Source organism: Papio anubis, chromosome 18, assembly GCF_008728515.1.
Source record: "Papio anubis isolate 15944 chromosome 18, Panubis1.0, whole genome shotgun sequence".
NCBI classification, from domain to species: Eukaryota; Metazoa; Chordata; class Mammalia; order Primates; family Cercopithecidae; genus Papio; species Papio anubis.
In genome coordinates, this window is record NC_044993.1 from 42310793 (window position 1) to 42335530 (window position 24738).

Consider the following 24738-nt stretch of genomic DNA (forward strand, 5'->3'; position numbering starts at 1 on the left):
TCCAGGCATCTCTATACTCTTGGGGGCCCAAGAAACCCCCTCCCTGCCCTCGCAGGCTTGGAGGTGTCTGCTCCTGCTGCTTGGCTTCTCCTTGCTGTCAGTGCCCACTATGATCCTGGAGCAAAGTCAGGGTCAAGCCCGGATGCTTTAACAGCCCAGCCAGGTATCAGGGCTATGCAAACATGCCAGCCTCCTGCAGCCTTAGCCCCCTCCAGACTCTGGGCATTGATAAGCACCTAAGGGAAGCCAAGGCAGGGCTGAGGGTGGCTTGGCGCTGGCCTGAAGGCCCTCCTTGGCACCTATAGCCTAGGTGTCATGAACAGGCAGGAGGAAGACAGGTTCCTGGGCAGAAGGGGGCAGGTCCTTGGTGAGGCCCCACTTTCAGGCCAGGGAGAGTGGAAGGCTGGGGGCTGGACTGCCAGTCCTGTGGACTGGAGTGGGAACATGTGGTGCCATTTTTGAGCCCACCTATGGACCAACGGGCATGCACATCCCCCACTCCAGGGTCTCCTCTTTGCTGAGAGCTGGAGAGATGATGGGATGACCTGCTGAAAGAGAGAAGCAATCCACTCCAAAACCTCCTCTCTGCTGAGAGCTGCATCTGCTGAGAGCTGCAGAGATGATGGGATGACCTGCTTGCAGAGGGGAGCTTCCCACTCCATGGTCTCCTGCCTGCTAGGAGCTGAACACTTACCAGGATAACCTGGATGCAGAAAGAAGCTACCCACTGCAGATCTCCTCTAAGCTGTTCCATTGTTCAATAAAGCTCCTCTTCATTTTGCTCACCCTCCACTTGACTGCATACCTCACTCTTCCCAATCACAGGATAAGAACTTGGGACCCGAAAAATGGTGGGGCTAAAAGAGCTGTAACACAAATAGGGCTGAAACATGCCCCTTGCCCACCACATTGTGGCCCTTTGGGGAGCCCAGACCTGGGAGCTCCCTGAGCCAGGGCTGTAACTCCCTCTTTGGGGTCCTGTGGTTCCTGGCATCTCCAAGCTTCTGAGTGCCACCGTGTTCCCCAGTGCCAGCTGTGGAAGCTGCTTACAGTGCACCTGGTACAGCTGCAGCCTTGCAGAGAGCTGGCAATCCATGCCAACACCTGGAGCTGCCCACCCCATTGCAGCAGCCAGCATGTCGGACCGTGTAGTGTCCAGACCCTACACTTGCTCACACACCCCTCACTGCTCCACATCTGGCTCATCCTTGGCAGGCATGGGATCCAGTCCAGTAGTGTGAGCCAAGTGGAATGAGCCCAGCGGGCTGGAGCAAACCTTGGGCAAAGGTGCCACTGGTCACAGAGGTTTCTGGCCAGAAAAGCAACACCCCAAGGATCCCATAACACTAAGGTATCATCTAAAAGCTGAACTGGTGAATTGTACACCAAGTGCACCTTCAATTTTACTAGATATTGTCAAATTGCTCTCCAAAGTAGTTATAAGAACTGATGCCCACCTCAAGAGGGCAGGGAATTATCAACACTTTGTATCCTGTTATCTAACTCTTGTTACGCAAGTCTGATGCATGTGAAGTGGCATATAATTAGGGTTTAAATTTGAATTTCCCTAATTAGGTACCCTAATTTCCTGTAACGTTTTTTAAATTGGTAAGTAATAGTCCTTTATTCTACATACATATCTTGTGTCAGATACATGTGTTACAAATGTCTTCTCTCAAGTCTTGGCTTTTCTCTTCAACTCCTTCATTGTTGTTTTTTGATGAGAAGATTGTTACTTTAATGAATCAAATTGATTTTAAGCGTGTATGCATTTTACATTTTTATGTCTTACTGAAGAAAGCCTTCCCTTCCCTAAAATCAGAAACATATACTGTCCTAAAGTTTCTTCTCCAATAGTAGTTCTCAGATTATGATATAGGAAAATTAAGAGACAATGAAGTTAAAACTATTTTGCCTCTCATTGTCTCACAAACGTAACATAAGTTTTCTAGTGGCTACATTATATACATCATATTGCAATAGATTGATGGCAAAAGCAGGTAGAGAATCCAAGTGTCTTCTATTAAGCCAAAATTTAGATATTTTCAAAAATGTAGAGCAATGCTATTATTTTCACTCAATTATTTTTATTTTGGAAATGTTATTTTTATTAAAGTATTTATGTTAGCCTGTAATGGATTATTTTAAAATTAATAAAATAAATACACTTAATGTATCTTTTACTTTCTAATATAATAACTATCAACAGATATAAACACACACAAAACAAATATAAGCATATAAGGTCAAACAAAAGCTCTATGGGGTTCTCAAAATTTTAAGAATATAAAGGAACACCCTTGCTCTAAAAGTATAATCTTTGTGCCTTTCACAATTCACACCTGGGAACTGATTGTCACATAAAAAGAGGCTTCCAATATCTTTTATAAAAATAATGGAAACCCATTTATTGATGAGGCCACCCTATGGCTCTGGAAAGCCTACACTTCCATAAATCTAACTCTATATATGTATGTGTGTGCACGGGGGGTGTATATAAGTCATTTCTGGACCCTCAATTCTGTTCTACTGACAACATGTCTAGCACCATATCAATATCACACTGTTGAACTTCCATGGATGTATGGCTTTATATCTGGTAAAGTAAGTCTCCCTTCATATTTTTCCTTCTCCAAAATCGCCTTGTGTATTTTACAGTTTATTCTTCTAAATAAACTTTAGGATGAGTTTATCAAATTCCATGAAAATTCTGTTGAGACTTCTATGGAAATTTTGTTGAGTTTAGAGATTAATAACATGGCAAAAATCAATATATTTACATTATTAAGCATTCTTGTATATTGACATTATTTATGCTAATATTTATTTAGATCTTCATTTTATGATCAAAGTTTTATAATTTTGTCCATCTGCTATTAGGTTCCTTCTCAGGTACTTTAGAGTGTAATATTTACTTTACATCAGACCAATTTTCTAACTAGTTATTCCTGCTCTATAGACAAATTATTGCTCTCCATATGTTGATCATGTATCCAGCTTTGCAACTATATTTTTAATGACTTTTAGTAGTTTATCTAAGAATTCATTTCAATCTACTAGACATTTACTAGAAATTCATTTTAATTCACTAGAAATGAAAACTTTTTCATTTCTGCCATCGCCATCCACACCTATTACTTCTTGCCTTATTGCTTTGGCTAGGTCACCTGTACAATGTTAAACAGGAGTTTATTGGCCAGGCACAGTGGCTTTCCCCTGTAATCCTAGCACTTTGGGAGGCTGAGGCAAGCGGATCACTTGAGGCCAGGAGGTCAAAAACAGTCTGGGCAAAACCCATCTCTACTGGGTTGGCTAAACCCCATCTCTACTAAAAATACAAAAACTAGCCACGCATGGTGACACACTCCTGTAATCCCAGCTACTTAGGTGGCTGAGACATGAGAACTGCTTGAACTCGGGAGACAGAGGTTGCAGTAAGCTGAGATCATGCCACCGCAATCTAGCTTGGGTGACAGAGCGAGACTCTGTCTCAAAAAAAAAAAAAAAAAAAATAGGAGTTTATATTATCAGTATCTCCTTTTCTTGTCCCTCAAACTAAAGGGTCTGCTTCTAATGGGATATCTGCTGTAGATTTTTGGTAGATATATTTTATTAGATTAAGAAAATTCCATTTTATTAGAATGCTTTTCATGAATAGGTGATGAATTCTTCACCAAATATGTTTTCTGCACCTATTGAAATGGTTATGTGGTTTTTCTTTCTTTCTTAATTTGCTAATGTGATGAGTTACACTAATGGATGTTCTCATTTTAAATCATCTTTGCATTTCTAAGATTTAACATTACTTGGTCCTGGCACATGATGCTAGCTGACCACCAATATCCAGTCTCTTCCTTTCTTAAAAAACCCTGATTTTAACTTCATAAGACTTCACAGCAGCAGGAATGGTTATGTGACCAAGTTCTGGTCAATGAGATTACACAGATGTCATGGGACCAAGCTTCCAGAAACTTAAAAAATATGTTTTTTAGGCTGGGTGGCTGGGTGCAGTGGCTCACGCCTGTAATCCCAGCACTTGGGGAGGCCAAGGTGGGTGGATCACGAGGTCAGGCGATCAAGACCATCCTGGCCAATATGGTGAAACCCTGTCTCTACTAAAATACAAAAAGTTAGCCGGGCATGGTGGCGTGTGCCTGTAGTCCCAGCTACTCAGGAGGGTGATGCAGGGGAATCGCTTGAACCCAGAAGGCAGAAGTTGCAGTGAGCCAATACCACGCCATTGCACTCCAGCGTGGCGACAGAGCAAGACTCCGTCCCAAAAAAAAAAAAAATTTTTTTAAGATTTTTGTAGCGATGAGTTCTTGCTTTATTGCCAAGGCTGGTCTCAAATTCGTGGCTTCAAGTGATCCTCCCACCTCAGCCTCCCAAAGACCTGGGATTAGAGATGTGAGCCACTGCACCTGGCCTAGAAACGTTTTTAAAGCCTCTTCCTCTTTTTTGATTCTTATATACAAGTGTAGACACGATACCTAAAGGAATACCAGCTATATTATGATAATTTGGATAAATGTCTCCTGCCAAATACAGCAGAGGGATAGAAAAGGAATCCATATCCTTGATGACCGTTAAAGCCTAGGAAAACACTTCCAATCCCCAGAGTTTTTGGTGTATAAAATAAATCCTGGCCAGGCATGGTAGCTCACGTCTGTAATCCCAGAACTTTAGGAGGCTGAGGCGGGTGGATCATGAGGTCAGGAGTTCAAGCCCATCCTGGCCAAGATGGTGAAACCCAGTCTCTACTAAAAATACAAAAATTATCCAGTGCAGTGGCAGGTGCCTGTAATCGCAGCTCGGGAGGCTGAGACAGAAGAATCGCTTGAACCTGGGCGGCAGAGGTTGCAGTGAACTGAGATCGCGCCGCGGTACTTACACCTGGGTGACAGAGACTCTGACAAAAAAAAAAAATCCTCTATTTATTGAAACCACTGTTGGTTGGGTTTTCTTTTATTTGTAGCCAAGTGAAACGTTAAATGACACCTTATCCATGACTCATTTACATTCTCATGCTGCATGTTTCCAAAAGAATACATGAAAAAAAAAATTGAGCCTGGTTTAAAATTTGATTTTTTCATACTAACCTCATCAACTTTTATAAAATTATACCAATCTCATAAAATTTATTCAGGAGCTTTTCCTATTTTATAAGGCAGGAGTTATATCTTCATTTAAGCTTTGATAAAAATGTGCCTATTAACTAGCTAGAGAGTTATTCTCTTTTTGGAGAAGATGAAGAGAAAAAGGAAGATTTCTGAAAAATGATTTACTTTCTTCAAAGGCTACTGTGATCATGCATTCCTAGGGAGGTTCAAGAGAGCAAGGAGCAAAAAAAATCTTAGCTATTACAATAAGGTCTGGCCCCTCAAAGCTCAATTCTACCCAACAAAATCTTACTCTTTAGTATTTAATTTCTCACATTAGGGAGAATTTAAATTAAATAGTTTTCCCTTCCTTGGAGGCAACAAAAATAACAACAACAATAAAAAGCTTAAGAAACACTGTTATAAGTCTATTTCATTATTCTATTTCTTTCTAAGTCACTTATAGTAACTATTTCTTTGCTAGGGCTGCCATATAAAAAATGCCACAGTCTGGGTGGCTTAAGTAACAGAAATTTCTCTTTCCACAGTTCTGACAGTGGGAAGTCTAAGACCAAGGTGTTGGCAGGTCTGGTTTCTCCTGAGGCCTTGCTCCTTGGCTAGCAGAAGGCCATCCTCCTGCTACTTTGTCCTCACGTGGCCTTTCCTTTGTGCACACACACCCCTGGTATCCCTTTCTACATCCAAATTTACCTCTCTTACGAGGACACTAGTCAGACTGGATTAGGGTTCACCCAAGGGCCTCATTTTAATTTACCTCTTTAAAGACCCTACCTTTAAAACACTATGTTTATATCTCCAAATAGTCACATTCTGAATGTATGAATCTTGAGGGGACCTAATTCAACCCAAAACAGTAAATTATGGTGTTTTTAGAACACATTCCATTTGGATAGTTTTAAAATGTATTGCCATGTACTTTCTTATAGCAGATTCCTTTTTTCTCTTTTAATCTCTACTTATTTACAGTTACGTTCTCCTTTTCATTGTGAATATTGTTTCTCTGTTTAACTCTTCCTTATCTGCTTGGTAAATTTTTTAAGAGGTCAGTTTATACTGTTAATCTTTTTTAAAAAAATAAAGCTGTTGGTTTTGAGAGTCTCTATCCCACCTTTATATTTGATACCATTATTCCTATTTTTATCTTTAGTGCTTTCTTCCTTCTACTTGTGCTTACGAAGGCATACTTTTTCTAACGTTTAAAATCTAATATTTAACTTAACAATTTTCCCATCATAACTCTTTTCTACTATCTGCATGTGATATAGTTTGGATGTGTGTCCCCTCTAATCTCATGATGAATTGTAATTCCCAGTGTTGGAGGTGGGACCTGGTTAGAGGCAAATAACTCAGAATAATTCACGGAGGCAGATTTCTTAAAAATGGTTTAGCACCATCCCCTTGGTGATTTCCTGGAGATAGTGTGTGAGTTCTCACGAGATCTGGTGGTTTAAGTGTGTGGCACCTCCCTCCCCACTCTCTCTTGCTCCTGCTCTTGCCATGCAACTTGCCTTCTCCCGGTTTGCCTTCTGCTATGAGTAAAAGCTCCCTGAGGCCTCTCCAGAAGCTGAGCTGATGTCAGTGCTACACTTACAGAGCCTGCAGACCTGTGAGCCAATTAAACCTTTTTTCTTTATAAATTACCCAGTCTCGGGTATTTCTTTATAGCAATGCAAGAATGGCCTAATACAACATTCAAGGCTAAAAACTGTTCACCAAAAACACTTCAGCTATATACTACAAGTATTGATATGATGTGTTTTCACTTTTCTTCCATAGTATTTCTCAATTTCCATTTTCATTTTTTCTTGAAAACCATAAAATAAAAGCTATTTTTTTTTTTTCTTTTTGCTTTGTCGTTTAAGAGATGGAATCTTGCTCTGTCACTCGGGCTAGAGTTCAGTGGTGTCCTGATAGTTCACTACAGCCTTGAACTCTTGACGATGGGGGCTGGTTGACAGGGGAACCAGCTATATGATTAGAGGATTGAAACTTTCAGTCCCAACTCTCAACCTCCAGGAAGGGAACAGGAACTGAAGGTTGACCTTATCAGCAACGGTGAATAATTCTTTTTTTTTTTAGAAGAATCTCACTCTGTTGCCCAGGCTGGAGTGCAATGGTGCGATCTCAGCTCACTGCAAACTCTGCCTCCCAGGTTCAAGCAGATCTCCCTGCCTCAGTCTCACGAGCAGCTGGGATTACAGGTGTCCGCCACCACGCCCAGCTAATTTTTGCATTTTTAGAGAGACGGCGTTTCACCGTGTTGGCCAGGCTGGTCTCGAGCTCCTGACCTCAGATATCCACCCACCTTGGCCTCCCAAAGTGCTGGGATTACAGGCGTGAGCCACCGCACCCAGATGGCCTAGTCATTTTTTTTAACCCAATTTTGAGGCCCTGGTTAGAGGCTGGTTAGTTCTTCTTGAGTAGCAGATCTATACCCCAACTACTTCCTGGATTAGTTCTCACATTGGACCATTATGTATCTACCCTAACTACCCCAGGAACAGCTATCCTGCAAAGTGAGAAAACCCATACACAGGAGCCACAAAAGGTATTCAAATTAGCTAAACCATAGGGAGCCCAAGAAACCTAGTTAACCCTCCCCTCCTCATCATGCATAAACTTGTGTGGTCCTACATGGGGGCTTTCTCTCATTCACAGCTATAAATAACAAAGAGAGTGCATTTCATCTAAAGATGAATAATGAAGAGTTGGGTGTTTCACTTAAGATGAACAAAGACTTGTGCTTTTCGTCATTGCGTTGTTTTCCGCTAGCAAAAAAAAAACCCTTAAAGCTCATAAAACACAGGTTGGAGGGGCAGATTAATGGATTAATGCCAAAGGTCATTTAGGGACCCAAGTTCCTTCCATCTCTTGTCCCCTAGGAGTTTTCTTGGGCAGGGGAGAAAAAGAGTTATTTTTATCTATTTTGTACAAGATGTGTTTTGTTCAATTCAGATTGATAGTCATCATCTCTTCAAATAGTGCTTTTCCCCAATTCCCTCCATTTTGAAATAGATTTACCTTATTTCATACATTTTCCCTATTTATACATCTGTTAACACTGATAGAAAGTAGTTACCTTTTTAATGCTCTGGCATTATTGAAGAAAAAGCCACGCTCTTCCTAAAACAGTGATCACTTGTGGGCAAAAACTCCAGACATATTAAAATCAAAGAATAAATCTTTTCTTAGCTAAACTGTACCCTGCCTCCTGCTCAAAATATTAAAATAGTTCGTCCTTGGGGAGGAGTTCTCCCTCTCCTGCAGGTGACAAGTGAACCCTATGCAATACTAAAGAACTTTCATCCAAGAATTTCAAGATTTTAGGGAAAAAAATGGATAATGTATATCATTATAATAAAAATTCTACTGAAAATTCACAAACTTTGCCTGATTCAGGATACTAAAGCCAACTAAAAAGTAATAGCCACTTTCAATAACACTAGATACCAAATAATATAATTTGATTTAAAATTCCCACAAAAGAATTTTTTAAAAATTTTTAAAAGAATTGTAAAAATCTTATGGGAGCCAAGTAGAATTTTCATGATATAGTAAAAGAAAAATAGTTAAGTGTTCCCTTTTAAGACTTCCCAGTCAGGCAACATGGGGACACTGAACGAAGGAATTTCAGAACTGGAAAAAATATCCTCAAAGAGTATTATTAGCAGATCAAACAAATGAATACTAATGTTAGCCCCAATCTTATCATCAGTAGCTTCATTCCCATGGTGGCTGAGAATATGTGGTCAATAGTAACTGATTCAAAATACACAGATACTGCAAAGAAATGACTAAGGAAAAATAAAAAATAGGTAACTTAAGAAATAGATAACTCAGGAAAAATGAAGAAACATCTCGGAAATGCAGAAACATCTCAGTGACTACATCTCACAGTGCTCATCCAGAACAAATACAGGATAAATCAATCTAACATTTCATAATGAAGTATACTTTGAAGATCCAAAGATACAGTTCCATTATTCATATGAAAAGCTTTAATAAACATGAAAACCTTAAATTTATTCAATTAATGGCCATATATCTAACAAAAATTTCCTGATTCCTGTACATTTGCATTATGAAAATTTAGTTCAGTATATTTATAAGTGACAGGTAAAGAAAGCAAACAACCACATGCAGTAAATGAGGTAGCCATTAGCTACATGTGGATACTGAGCAGTTGCCACGCAGCTAAGCAAAAATGACATGGGCTTTCAATGTAAAACATATTCCAGATTTTGAAGATTCAGCAAAAAACAAAGAATGTGCACTATTTCCTTGACAATCTTTTATACTTATTACATGTTTAAACATTATTATACTGCATTAAATAAAATGTTATTAAAAACAATTTCGGCCAGGCACGGTGGCTCACGCCTGTAATCCCAGCACTTTGGGAGGCCGAGGTGGGTGGATCATGAGCTCAGGAGATCGAGACCATCCTGGCTAACACGGTAAAACCCCATCTCTACTAAAAATACAAAAAACTAGCTGGGCCTGGTGGTGGGCGCCTGTAGTCCCAGCTACTCGGGAGGCTGAGGCAGGAGAATGGCGTGAACCCGGGAGGTGGAGCTTGCAGTGAGCCGAGATCTCGCAACTGCACGCCAGCCTGGGTGACAGAGTGAGGCTCTGTCTCAAAACAAATAATAATAATAATTTCATCTTCTCTTGGGCCAGGTGTGGTGGCTCATGTATGTAATCCCAGTACTTTGGGAGGCTGAGGTAGGCAGATGGCTTGAGCTCAGGAGTTCGACAAGCCTGGGCAACATAGTGAAACCCCATCTCTACCAAAAAAAAAATATTAGCCAACTCTGGTAGCACGCACTTGTACTGCCAGCTACTTGGGAGGCTAAGGCATGAGAAGCGACTTGAGCCCAGGAGGCAGGGGTTGCAGTGAGCCGATATCAAGCCACTGCACTCCCACCTGGGTGACACAGCAAGACATTGTCTCAAAAAAAAAAAAAAATTATAATAATGATTTCATATTTCTTTAATGTAGCTACTAGATATTACACACATAGTCCACATTATATTTCTATTGAACAGCACAACTATAAGAAGCTAGAAAAGAAATACATACTTTCCCAGCTTTCTGGTTCAACTGGACATGGCCTTATAATAGCACAGTCCAATAAGGCATGAGCAGAGGACTGCTACAGACTTTGGATATGTCTAATAAAAATGTGACTTCTGATGAAAAGGAGCTAACACTCTTCTTTTATTAACTTTTTTGTTAGCATTTTTTAGAGCAGCCATTTTGAGGTCATAAAGAAAAGGAAAACTAACCAACTAACCAGTAAGCTATCTCCAGGCTTCTTATTAGATGAGAAAGATAAGCACCTTTTTATTTAAGCCACTGTAGTCATTCCCAACAGATATGGGATGAGTTAATCTAACATTTCATAACAAAGTATAATTTAGAAGGGCCAGGTTGAAAAATAAATTTCAGTCATTCATATGATAAGCTTTATTAAATATGTTAATTTAAACTTTATTCGGTAAGTCATGTATCCAACAAAAATTACAAAAACACTTCTACATAAATACTTGAGAGTTTAACTTTAGTTCAAAAAAATCAAAGACACTAATTCAGATATAAGTATAAATTCACTGCCCAATTGTAAAATCAATGGAGTTACAGAAATCTCAACGTGAGAGCTGAATTCTAAGAACTTCATAAAAATACTATGCAAAAATGGGTACAAATATTCAGCAGCATGACAGCATTACTTTTACAATAGAAATATACTGCAGTAAGCCTAAATGTACTAGCAAAGGCCTGGTACACAACAGGGGTTCACTAAATATTTTGAGAATAAATGAACTAGAGGCATTTGGATGTGTATTTCTTTTTTTTTTCTTTTCTTTTCTTTCTTTTTTTTTTTTTTTTGAGACAGAGTCTCACTCTGTCACCTAGGCTGGAGTGCAGTGGCATGATTTCGGCTCACGGCAACCTCCACCTCTGAGCTTCAAGCGATTCTCCTGCCTCTGTCCCCTGAGCAGCTGGGATTACAGGCGCGCACCACCACACCTGGGTAATTTTTGTATTTTTAGTAGATACAGGGTTTCACTATGTTGGCCAGGCTGGTCTTGAACTCCTGATCTCAGATGATCCATCAGCCTCGGCCTTTCAAAGTGCTGGGATTATAGGCATGGGCCACCACGCCCAGCCTGATTGTATATTTCTGACACATGTTACAGAATGTCACACAGCCATTAAAAATATTGTATAATACATGTTTAAATGTAGCAAAATGTATGCAGCATATTAAAGTTTTTTGTTTTTTTTTTTAAAGGGAGTTAAAAAATACATTAGGACTCCAGGGTTAATTGATCTTATAAAATGACTGAACTGCAGGATAAAAGGGTTTTCTTTGGCAGTAGGGGAAGGTACAAATGTAAAGTTACATAAACAATAATTATGAAAAAACAAACAACTAATAGAAATTCAAATCATGGAATAGCAGAGGAAAGGTCTCAGGAAATCCAATTGTTCACACAAGCAGTAAGAATACTGACAAAAATCATCAAACTTTTTCAAAACTCTGGAAATTAAACAAGAGCATGCAACAATCCAAACATTAAATCAAGAAAAACAGCTGAAATCTCAGTAAGCAGAGTGAGCTTGGGGTATGTGAAATTGCCCTATTCTCAACCCTTCTCCCCAACTCTGTAGTAGGTTTATATATCAACAGCCACAAAATCATAGTACACACGAAAAACAGCAGACTAGCAAAAACAGGAAGGAGGAACAGAACAGCTTTAGAACTCCCCCAAATCACCATCTTAGTAAACTGTTACTATTTGAATCAGCGTCTGACAGCTTCTTGAACACAGGCATTCAGAGCTTTTCTTTAAATGACCTCAGAGCTCACACAGATGCAAATGGCCTTTTATCTAGGCATATAAAGGAAATAATCAGTTGCAACCATTTAACACTGCAGCCGCCTAAAACAAATTTTCTTAAAACTGGGGGATGAAGTGTCCACAGGGGCCACTGAAAATCTCCAACATATTCCTGGAAAGTCAGAAAGCTATGCACACACATAGGCGTGGGCCTGTAGTAAGTAAAGACCTGAGATAATACTCTCACACCTCTGGCTGAACTGGATGCTCTACAAAAGCGGGAAGTGAAAGCTCAAGTAGAATTGGGCACTTCCTATGAGAGCTTTCAAGTTATGCCTAACACACACAGTGAGAACCTCTGCAAAGGCTAGGAGACCGACTGGTTCAAAGCATTTAAGTAAATTTCTGTTCAATCATTAACTGACCAGTAAGCTAACTCAGCAAAGATATCAATGGCCACCTATGACAAAAGAATACATAATTCACAGAAAATTTTCAGGAAAGATGCTCAACAAACAGGCAACTCCACAAATATAAACATCAACACCACCACACTTTGAAGTAGGGAGACCTGATTTCTAGAGTTAATATATTATTCTAAATGTCCACTTTTAACACAGAAAGATGAGATGTGCAAAGAAACAAATTGTGGTCTATATACCTGAAAAATGAAATTAATAGACACTTTTCCTGATAAAGCCCAAACACTGGACTTACTAGACAAAGACTAAATCAACTCTTCTCAATATGCTCAAAGGGCTGAAGGAAATCATGTACAAAGAACAAAAGGAACCCCTGAGAAAGATGTCACACCAAATAGACAAGATCAATAGAGATAGAAATTACTAAAACAAACAAACAAAAAATTCTGAGTTGAAAAGGGCAATAATGTGAATAACCATGTTCAATAATGTACAGACATCATACCAAGTATGTTTTCCAACCATCACGGAATGAAATTATACATCAGTAACAGAAAGAAATTTGAAAAATTCACAAATATGTGAAAATTAAAACACTGTACTACTAAATAAACAATGGGTCAAAGAAAAACTCACAAGAGAAATCAAAAAACACACTGAGATGAATGAATAAAAAAACCCCACAGAATATCAAAACTAATGGGATGCAGATAAGTAAAGTGTAGATGGAAATTTATAATTGAAAAGGCCTCTATTTTAAAAAGAAGAATGATCTCAAGTCAATAATTTAATCTTTCAGCACAAGAAACTAGAAAAAATAAGAGAAAAATGAACCTAAACCAATCAGAAGGAAAAAAATAATAAAGACTAAAATAAATAAATAAATAAAATGGAGAAGAGAAAAATAATTCTAAAAATAAATAAAACCAAAAGTTGATTTTTTGAAAAGGCTAACACAAATCAATAAACTTTAGCTAGGCTGACCAAGAAAAAAAGGGATAAGACTCAAACTATTAAAGGAAGGATGAAAAAAGGGACATTAACATCAATCTTAGAGAAATAAAGAGGATTGAAATAGGATACTATGAATTAATATGTGCCAACAAATTAGATAAATTAGATAATCTAGATTAAATAGACAAATTCCTGGAGAAACACAAACTACTAAAACTGACTGAAGAAGAAATAGAAAATCTGAAGAGAAATAGTAATCAAACATATTTCCGTAAAGAAAATCCCAGACCCAGCAAGCTTTACTGATAAAATCTACCAAACATTTAAAGAATTAATACCAATACTTCAAAAAATATAAGAGAAAACATTTCCTAACCCATCCTAGGAGCCCATTATTGGCCCTGGTACCAACACCAGACAAAGGTATCTCATCCAACAAAACACAGAATGGATATATACCAATATTCATTATGACCATTAATGTAAAAATACTCAACAAAGTATCAGCAAATGAATGCAGTGACATTTAAAATGGATTATACATCATGACCAAACAGGATTTATTCCAGATATTTTAGGTAGGTTCGAAATAAGAAAATCAATCAATAAAGTAGTACGTATCAATTAAATAAAAAACAAAAATCACATAATCATCTCAACAGATATAGAAAAAATATTAAAAATCTAACAACTTTTCATGATGAAAGCACTCAAGAAATGAGGAATAGAAGCAAACTTTCTCAATCTGATGAAGGGCATCTCCAAAAAAAACCCACAGGTAACACTTTTCTTTTTTTTTCTTTTCTTTTTTTTTTTTTTTTTGAGATGTAGTTTCGCTTGTTTCCCAGGCTGGAGTGCAATGGCGCCATCTTGGCTCACCACAACCTCTGCCTCCTGGGTTCAAGCAATTCTCCTGTCTCAGCCTCTCCAGTATCTGGGATTACAGGTGTACACCACCACGCCAGGCTAATTTTTGTATTTTTAGTAGAGATGGGGTTTCATCATATTGATTGGGCTGGTCTTGAACTCCTGACCTCATGTGATCCACCCACCTCGGCTTCCCAAAGTGCTGGGATTACAAGGGTGAGGCACTGCACCCAGCCCACAGGTAACACTTAATGGTGAAAGATTAAAAGGTTTTGCCCTAAAATCAGGAACAAGACAAGGATGTCCACTCGCATCCCTTATTTTCAATATTGTATTTGGAGCATCTATCCAGGGAAATTAGGCAAGAAAAAGATTTAAAAGCCATCCATATTGGATATGAAGAAGTACACTATTACTAGTGTACTTTCTATGTAGTATGAAAACCTAAAGAATTCATAAAAACGATTAAAGCTTAAACACGAGTTCAAGATTGCAGAACACAAGATCAATTTACAAAAATCAAATGAATTTCTATATAGTAGCAATGAACATTCTGATAATAAAATTAAGAAGCTCCATTTAACCTAGTATACAAAATTAAATATGCAGAAAAGAATTTAAAAGAATGAAAGACTAATGTATTAAAAACTCCAAAACCATATTAAAAGAAATTTTAAAACACCTATGACACCTAAAGCACAAGCAACAACAACAAAAACTTAAGACAAATGGGACTTAATCAAAATTAATAAAAAACTTTGAGCTTCAAAGGATATTATCAAGAAAATGAAAACACAACCCATTCTCTGTTTTCCCCACAATAATATGGACTGCATGATGTTACAGACTAATCTCTTTTTTCATTTTTTATATTCTCACTATTTAGCCCATTATGGAAACGCAATAAACGTTTTTCAGATAGTTGTATAATCCATGCAAGGATACATGAACAAATACAAACAACTATACATGAACAAACCTGCAAGCCTTAGGTCTCTTTGGCTGCCTTCGAAGCTTGAATATGATGTTGCCACATGACATATATGTCACTCACATCTGTACAGGTTAAACAGAGATCTAACACTTTCAGCGTAGAAAATGAACTCTTGAGTCAGACTACTTGGTTTAAATCCCAGCCCTGCCATGTACTACATGTGCGACCTGGAATAAGCCACTTAGTGGCTCTCTGCATTATTTTGGTCATTTGTAAAATGAAGATAGTAACTGTACCTACCTGACAGAGTTGCTATAAGGATTAAATAAGTTTTTATATATGCAAAGCACTTTGAACAGTGACAGCACATAAGTTCTATATAATGTTAAGTCATTATTACTATTGCTACATATAATTTTAGAAACAAGGACAGTGTTATATTTCTATTTTTGGAGGAAAAACCATCCATAAATAGTTTTGAGCAACTTACTTATTTCTCTGTAAATTGATGACAAGCAGGAGCTAAGAATACCTTATAATGCCTCTAAGATTACTTATAGAAAAGATTTATTTGTTCCAACTTTTGAGATAGAAACCCCTCAAGTTCAGCCTGATAACCACCTCATAGCAAAAGGTAGAATCTAGGACACAAAGTTTCCATACAATAAATAAAAGCCAGAAAAAAAATTTAACATTTTAAAGAGAAAACATGTACACAACAACTTAGTAAATAGTAATAGAAAATAATAGAATAAAATACCTATCTTTAAAATAAAAGTCTTAGTATTCAAGGAAAAAAAAATCCCACCTTAAAAAATCTCTCTAACAAAGTTGAACTAAAAACTACTGCTAAAAACAGGAGGCTGGCTCCCGATCATACATAACTCCTAGTATCTAAGCCCTTGTGAAAACCCTGCCTACACTGAGTAACACTGACTTGTGTAATAAATAGGATACTGAATAAATGTAACTTCTGAGGCTAGGTCACAAAAAGCACTGTATTTTTTATCTTGGATCACTTGCTCTGGAGGAAGCCACCTGCTACGTCATGAAGACACTCAAAGCAGCTCAGTTGAAGAGGCCTCTTGCTAATAACAGCTGGGGAGAAACTAAGACTTCCTGCCAACAGCCATATGAGTGATCCATCTCAGAAGTGGGTCTTCCAGCCTCAGTAAACCCTTCAGATGAGTGCAGAGCCAGCTGACATCTTTCTTAAGTGCAGCTTCATAAGAGACCCCAAGTCAGCACCACCCAACTTAGCTGCTCCCATATTCCTGACTTATGGGCTGTGAAATAATAAATGTTTAATCTTTTAAGCCACTAAGTTCTGAGGTAGTTTGTTACATAGCAAAAGATGATTAATACAGTAAGAGAGAAATTCCATGTGTCAATCCAATCTGAAACATGACATACTTGAAAAGAGCTGCTAGGTCATACGGTAGAAAACATCTTTGTAAAAAAAAGTAAATGACACATGAGTTCATAAAGGGGACTTCCACAGGTCTTATGTTGAACAAGCACCTACAGTTTTGTGCACAATTTTTATTATAAGGCTTGCAACCTAAATGTGCTCTTAATAACTTCTGTAAGAGACATAAAAAAGTATCTCAAACACAAAACAAAATTTCACTGTTATACAAATTTGAGGGGGTACTTTGACTTTAAATGAAGTAAGTTTCTCTGGACCCACTTGTAAACGATTTCTTTCTTATCTCTATGAATCTACTTTTAGAATATTTATTAATGGAGAATGTCACGAAATGAGACATGGAACACCATGTAGCAGTTCATTACTTTGCCTCCCTCCAAGAGATGTAAATAAGTTATCTCTATTAGAAGGACTGACTTAGGTAAATTTATATTTAGGTCTAAGTTTAACATATATGATGAGTTTCTCTCCAGATAAAGAAAGCAAACAGCAGTACAAGGGCAGAACTACGTAACTTTGTCATTTTCAAAGTTTTTATTTTTAATAAAAAATGAGTATGACCAATGTACACAGCAAGACTTTTATAGACACTAGGAAATACTGATACCAAGGAAACATGGTACACCTGTGTGGGCAATGAAAGATGTTAGAAAATTTAGCATACACTACTGCATCCGCCCTTAGGAAATACATTCTCCAGCAAAGTTCATCACCACAAACATGGTCACTCAGTAGGTTCACTGCCCCTTTGTAAGGGTGCACATGACCCTTAAGACCATGGCCCTCTCCCAAAGGAACTACAGTATAGATACAAAGTTTATAAAAACAACAGAACCGGTAAAGATATGATGACCTGCAAAAGAAAGGCTTATCAAAAACCCCAAAGTCCAGACAATGCAGTACCATATTCTATTACATATGTATGTATGTATGTGTATGTGTGTGTATGTGTGTGTGCACGCATATGTTTATCTCCAAACTCTGAATTCTTCAATCCTAAGAAAAATAAGCATTATGGCAAATTTTACATTTTATAGTAAATAGAGAAGAAAATAAATGATAACCCCACTGACATCCTGGGTCCTTAGATTGCCTTAAAATGTAAATGTAACTAGGAACTGAAGATGTGATAGGGTTAAGAACTAGCCAAACCAGAGCCTAAGATACAGTTAAAAAAGAAAAGGCTTCCAAGTCATACTACTTTTCAAAGAATTAAATCATCTGAGATCTTTAGATAAAAAGAATTTCATTAACTGATTCTATGCAGGTCCATTTACTGCCTCTCCATATGATCCAACACATTATATAGAATCTCAAGGAAAAAGATGGTGAGCAGAAATGACATGTTTTATTACTCTAGGATTTTTAAGTGTACATATTGAAGGCTATTGATAATTAGCTACATAAAAACTTCACATATAGTAAATAAAAACCATAAGGCCAAGAAAAACCACAAATAAGAAATTTTTTAAAAAAGAGTTTAAGAAGGAAAGTAAATATCTAAAAATTTTAAAGTTTACATAAGCTATATAAAACCAAATGGAATGGCTAAAGCAATATAATATTCATGAAAAATGGCAGTTGACAAATAAAAATATAAAATGAATTATGACATATATTGAGAAAGCAAAAAGTAAAATTTTTACAACTAAAAATAAATTACTGAACAAGGCCAGGTGCGGTGGCTCCCAGATGTAATCCCAGCACTTTAGGAGACTGACGTGGGCTGATTGCTTGAGCCTAGGAGTTCGAGACCAACCTGGGCAACATGGTAAAACCCATCTCTACAAAAAATACAACAGAAATTGGCTGGGCACTGTGGTGTGCATCTGCAGTCCCAGCTACTAAGGAGGCTGAGGTGGGAGAATCACCTGAGCCCAGGAAGTTGAGGCTGCAATGAGCTGAGACGGTGTTACTGCACTCCCAGACAGAGTGATACACTGTCTCAGGAAAAAAAAAAAAAAAAAAAATTACTGAACAAAACAAAGCCACTGCTAACTAAGGCAATTTCAACACTACCATTTTACCTCCAGTAACATTAGTGGGAAAGCAATTGCAAGCAATATTAGTTGCCACTAATTGTAAATGGTTATCATAAGATGTTCCACAGGGATTTAGGATATTTCTCTCAGTACTTTGGAGATGTTATGGGTAGAAAAAAATGAGAAGCTAAGTGGGCTGGTTCTGGAAGGCCTCCTGTCCTCAGTCAGAGTCATGCCTCTTTTATTTGTTTTATATTTCAGCATGCTCTTTAAGATTGGTCTAAAACAGGAGTTTCCCAGCTCCTCTCCCTTATTTGTTTTATATTTTAGCATGCTCCCTAAAATTGGACTAAAACAGGAGTTTCCTAGCTCCTCCCCAACCCCAAATGCTTGAATAATCCTACTTTACAATATTATAAACACTAACAACTATTTGGATTAAATGAAACCATAGAATTCTTTGACAAATCAAATAGAAGAAACACCATACTGGGTACTATTACTTTCTTACTACCATAATTTCTTCTTCATTATTTATCTTCACTTCTAAATAGAATTTATTTACTGTATGAGACTATAAATTCATACACTGTAAGTGTGTATGAGAATATAAACTACTAGAGGGCAGGGCTACATGCACCTATTTTGTAGCAAGCACCCTCAGCACGGTCCATTGACAATTTTGGTGTTGAGTGTCTGATGTAACTGTTCTCCCTTGCATGGATCACAGGAGAGGAATAGTAACAAGCATATATAGTACATCTACTCTTTCACAGAGTTCTCATTGCATGTACCAAGTAATAAAAGCTTTTTTGCTCCCACTGTGGCACATTTCAAAGTATATCAGCACATGTGCCTATGTGTTTGTTCAAGCATTAATGCCTGTGAAAGAAATGCTTCTCATCTTTGGGATATGAATTCTTTACAATTTTCCCAATAAGAATAAGAATATGGTATTTGTCTTTTGAAAAACATGAAGAACCCTACTGAGGTTCTACAAATAAAAATAATGTAAGAGGATAAAAGTTTCTCTTTACTTTTGAAAGGGTAAGTTACAAAATGCAACTATGTAAAAATAAAAAAAAAGGAGACCGGGTGCGGTGGCTCACATGCCTGTAATCCCAGCACTTTGGGAGGCCGAGGTGGTCGGATCATGAGGCCAGGAGATCAAGACTGTCTTGGCCAACATGGTGAAACCCCGTCTCTACTAAAATACAAAAAATAAGTTGGGCGTGGTGGCGCATGCCTGTAATCCCAGCTACTTTGGAGGCTGAGGCAGGGGAATCGCTTGAACCTGGGAGGCAGAGGTTGCGGCAAGCTGTGATTGTGCCACTGAACTCCAGCCCGGTAACAGAGCAAGACTCCATCTCAAAAAAACAAAACAAAACAAAACAAAACAAAAAGACAATAATTGAGAAAATCTGCAAATGCGATTTTGCTTTCATTGTTACTAAAATTTTGTAAAAGTTACATGATTTTATTTTAGATCACCTGAAATAAGAGTCTTCATGGCAGTAAAGTTTTACAACCTGTTACACATTGTGTTCATTTTAAAAGTGCAATGCATTGAAGATATAAAGACTTTTTCATTCAATAACCAACATCTATATCTGATTATATAAATGTAATAGGAATACATTTTTTGTAAACTAAATATAGCTGTGAAAACTAAAAAAAAAAAAAAAAAAAAAAAGATAGATATTTTCAGAGGTGAAATTTAGTAGTAGAAAATTTGGGGAAATGATACCTCATCAGTATTGTAGATAATCTGGAGTCCTGAGGAAATCATTTCCACAAGGTAAAGGAGATAGAGTGACACTGCATTTATCTGCAACAAACAGAAACATTAAACGGTTAAAGGAAACAACCAAAACAAGTTCTAAAATTAATTAATTAAGGCTAAAATTACAAGTCATTTGCTCTAATAGTGTCATAAAACTATTTCCTTTCCTACTGTGAAAGAAAGGTGTTGTGAATTTAGTTGATAATAAAATCCCAGCTTTGTATGCAAAATTCTAAATTCTCAAATTCATTGTAATGGAAAACACCGGATTACGGAAACAGCTTCAAATAAAACTGTTAACAATTGTTTCTACATCATTTGTTTTCTTTACATGGCAAAAAGAACTTTGAAAAAATAGGAATATATCACTTGCTTTTTAAGATTTATTTTCAAGCTTTGGGTCTAAAGTACTTCTACTTTGCCCCACAGGCAGTATGAAATGCCAATCCACCTCCAATATATGGAAATAAGAAAAGTTATTTGGTAAGCAAGACATGATGATGAGGCCAGTACCCCATAAACAATAGGCGGCGCATCTTGAAAACAGTCTTACATTCAGCGAATACAGAATTTCTGTAAACAACTGCAGGAACATATTAATGTTAATGGTATAACATAATTTAAAACATGTTTATGAATGAATTAGTTTTATGAACAAAGGAGGTATTATTTTAGTGTATTAAAAATAGATATTTTATGATATAAACAAAAAAATACTAATATCCACTTTAACAAAAAAGGATACTCACAGAATCCTGAATGAGATGTGTGAGTTGTCTCAGGTAAAGAAGCAGGAAATATAAGTGCCACAACAGGCACAACCCTTGGTTGGTCCATTTTAGCTGTCAACTTGACTGGATAAAGGGATACCTAGACAGCTGGCAAAGCATTGTTTCTGGGTGCATCTATGAGGATGTTTCTGGAGGAAGCAGGCATGTGAGTTGGCCAGCTGAGTGGGGATGATTTGCCCTCAAGGTAGGCAGGCACCACCGAAATGACTGGGGGCCACCCAGATGGAACAAAAAGGCAGAGGAAAGGTGAATTCTTGCTCTCATATGCCCTTCTTCTCCTTCCTTTGAACATCAGAACTCCACGTTAACCAGCTTCCATCAGTGGCCCCCTGGGCTTTCAGGCCTTCATCCTCCAACGGAGAGTTACACCACTGGCTTGTATGGTTCTGAGGCTTTCAGATGTGGACTAAGCCACATTAGCGGCATCCTTGCTTTTGCAGCTTGCAGACAGCCTCCCGTGGGACTTCTCAGCCTCCATAATTGTGTGGGTCAATTCCTCTAACCTCTCCTTCCCTCCCTCCCTCTCTCTCTCTGTCCCTCTCCTCTCTTCATCATTATTAGTTCTGTCCCCCTGAAGAATCCTGACCAATACACCTTGAAAACATAATGCTAAATTTAAAAAGCCAGTCACAAAAAGATCATTTATTGTATATGAAATGCCAAAAGTAGACAAATCCACAAGGACAGAAAGACTGGCTGCTGCCTAGAGCTGGGGGGCTTTGGAGAATATAGGGAATACAAAGTTTATTTTTGCAGGTAATGGGTATAACGTTTCTTCCTGGGGTGATGACAGTGTTCTAAAATTTATAGTGATAATGGTTGAGAAACTCTGAATATACTAAAAACCATCAAATTATATACTTTAAATAGGTGAATTACACATTATGTGAATTATATTTCAATAAAACTGTTATTAAATAATAAGAAAAAATGGCAGTGAAAAACTTTCACTCAGCCAGGAAACTGTAAGCCTGAGTTAAAAATAGAGAGAAAGCAAGGTGTAATTCTATTCCCATAGAATTCTAACATAGATTATTTCCCTCTGACAGCTCGAGTGGCTATGTCTTCCATGACTCTCCTCTGGCCCAACTGAGTAATAGATGGAAAATTGGGGCAGAAAATTATTGGTGCCCTGGAGGCCTTGGGCAGAGCAGCCCAGGGCCTGGCATTGCTGGTGACCCTCTCAGGAACCAGGCTGATCCCGGGTGTCTCCTGACTTTCTGGCACTCAAGGGTCCATTGGATGTCAGGGAGTTATCAAGGTCCAAGTGGGCCACACAAGAAGATGCAGTATTCTGGTTTTAGATTTTTCAGATTTACACTAACATTTTAGTGACTCTTCTTAAAACATGGTTGTATGGTGAGAAGGGTTTCATCCCACTGCCAGGCTCCCCTAGATGTTCTCTTACAGCATTGACACTAGCCATTGAAAAATGACTTCGAAGAAATTTCATTCCTATGGGCAGCCTTTTACAGGGGACACCTCTAAGAGCTCTCTGCTCTGACTTGTGGGATGCTTCTGTGAGAAAATGTTAGTACATCGTAAGTTGCAAAGGGACTACCATATAACAGGTTGACCAAAATTGAAGGCCAACTATGTACCAAGTGCTGAGCTGAATTCTGGGATAAAAAGATAAATAATCTGCTATTTTCTGAAAACCCTACTTCTGATAGCAAACATATTTATCAAAGGAAAAGGCACATACAATCTGATTAGGCTATAGTTATAAGGTTAAGGTTGAAAAACTACATATTCATACAACACTAACTCTCTAAGGAGCTATTTACAAATAAGTACAAGAGTTTCTGCTGCATAGAAATGAGAGCACCGCACTTTCTGTGTTTACAGAAGATATACTAAAGTAAGACATTTCAGATCTCTAGAGTGAGAGGGACTATAAAAAGGAGATACTCTTAATTTAGTAAGGAATATAAGAATAGTAAGTATTCTGTCCCAAAGACAGAGAACCAAATGATGAGCAGAAAATCGATTAAACAACAGAATGTGCAGCTAAAAAACAATACACAGATGTGAGAGGGGAATAAAATGAAAAAAAAAATAAAACTTCACAGTGTGTTCTAAGCATAGGTATAAAATTTAATATATTATATAAGACAAAATTTACGGACATCAGAAATACCTTTTGGAATTACATTTCAGTGACATGTTTTTAGCTTTACTGAAGGATGATAAATTAAGAAATGAACTGCTGTTAAACAAAACTGATTTGCTATTACACCACTGTCAACTGTCTTTTGTCCCCTAGTTCCTAAATGCTAAAATTCTTCTAAATTTGATAACATGTAAAAACTTTCGTCACTGAAATAATTGTAGGCTTCCTTCTTTTGCACATTAATAATATTATAATTTATCCATTTACTCTTTTTGCTTGAAGACCAAGAATTTACTCGGATTTCATGTTCAATTGCCGCAATTAACTCAGCCCTGGTGGCTGCCATTTCACTTTCTTCTCCATTTTAGGGTTGATTCTGTACTTCTATTTTGAACAATTTATAAAATCTAATTTAAAAATTATTTTTAAACAGCCTCAAATCCTCTATGACAGGGCTTCCCAACCTCTGGGCCAAAGACTGCTATGGGTCCACGTCCTGTTTGGAACTAGGCTGCACAGCAGGAGGTGAGCGGCAGTGAGCAAGCATTACCGCCTGAGCTCTGCCTCCCCTCATATCAGCAGTGGCATTAGATTCTCAGAGGAGCGCAAACACTATTGTGAGCTGCATATGCAAGGGATTCAGGTTGTGCTCTCCTTATGAGAATCTAATGCCTGATGATCTGAGATAGAACAGTTTCATCCCAAAACCATCCAGCCCTTACGCCATCTGTGGAAAAATTGTTATCCACAAAACTGGGCCCTGGTGCCAAAAAGGTTGGGGATCACTGTTCTATGCTACAGAATATAAGGAGAATAAAATTTATAATATCTTTTTACCTGAAGATGACCATATTCCTCATAGGAGAGCAACTCATCTCCTGTATGCACATTGAAAACAGAGTGAAGACATGTTGTTGGGCGTGGATCCTGCTTAAACTGCTGGACCTAGAATGAAATATAAAATTTAAACAACGTTAGTAATTCATAAACTTATCCAAGACTATAGATTATATAAGCTATTTTTCACGAAACTGTTTAATGAACAAAGCTAAGGTAAAGGACCGAACAAAGCAGAAATGTTACCTTTTCTCAAGAAACAAACAATACAAAAAGTTCGTAACTACTAACTTGATAAAGTTAACATGATTCTCAATTGATATTTCACATGCACAGCAACTCAGGTATCGTATGGAGCAGGTTAATGTAGTAGCAATGGCTTTTGCAATGTTTTGCATCTTACTTTGTTTTAGAGTACAATTCTGCTTTACGTTGTGAGACAGGATTTCAGTGATTGTATTCCACTGCACTGTTATTTGGAAATGCCTACATGACACTCATAATGAAAAAGGACCACAGGCCAATTCTAGTTTAGTAAGTGTTCAAACTTCAAATACAATTTCTTTCTCTAAGGGTCGCAAATTTTAATGTATGCTGCTGTTAACATGCTTTCATTTCCCCTTCCGTACATATTGTACACTCAATACTAAGACATCA

The 24738-nt window shown here is 37.7% G+C and overlaps 1 protein-coding gene across 5 annotated transcripts in view; it reads right to left on the reverse strand.

The window, feature by feature from the left end:
* Positions 1-24738, reverse strand: part of PHKB (phosphorylase kinase regulatory subunit beta) — a 228643-nt gene that overhangs the window by 153868 nt on the left and 50037 nt on the right. For all 5 annotated transcript variants that reach the window (XM_021932350.2, XM_009196373.4, XM_021932349.2 and 2 more), the window contains 2 exons: positions 24082-24189; positions 20305-20385 (listed from right to left, as the gene is read on the reverse strand). In XM_021932350.2, coding sequence (XP_021788042.2) covers positions 20305-20385; positions 24082-24189 — 189 coding nt within the window. The remainder of the gene's footprint in view (positions 1-20304; positions 20386-24081; positions 24190-24738) is intronic.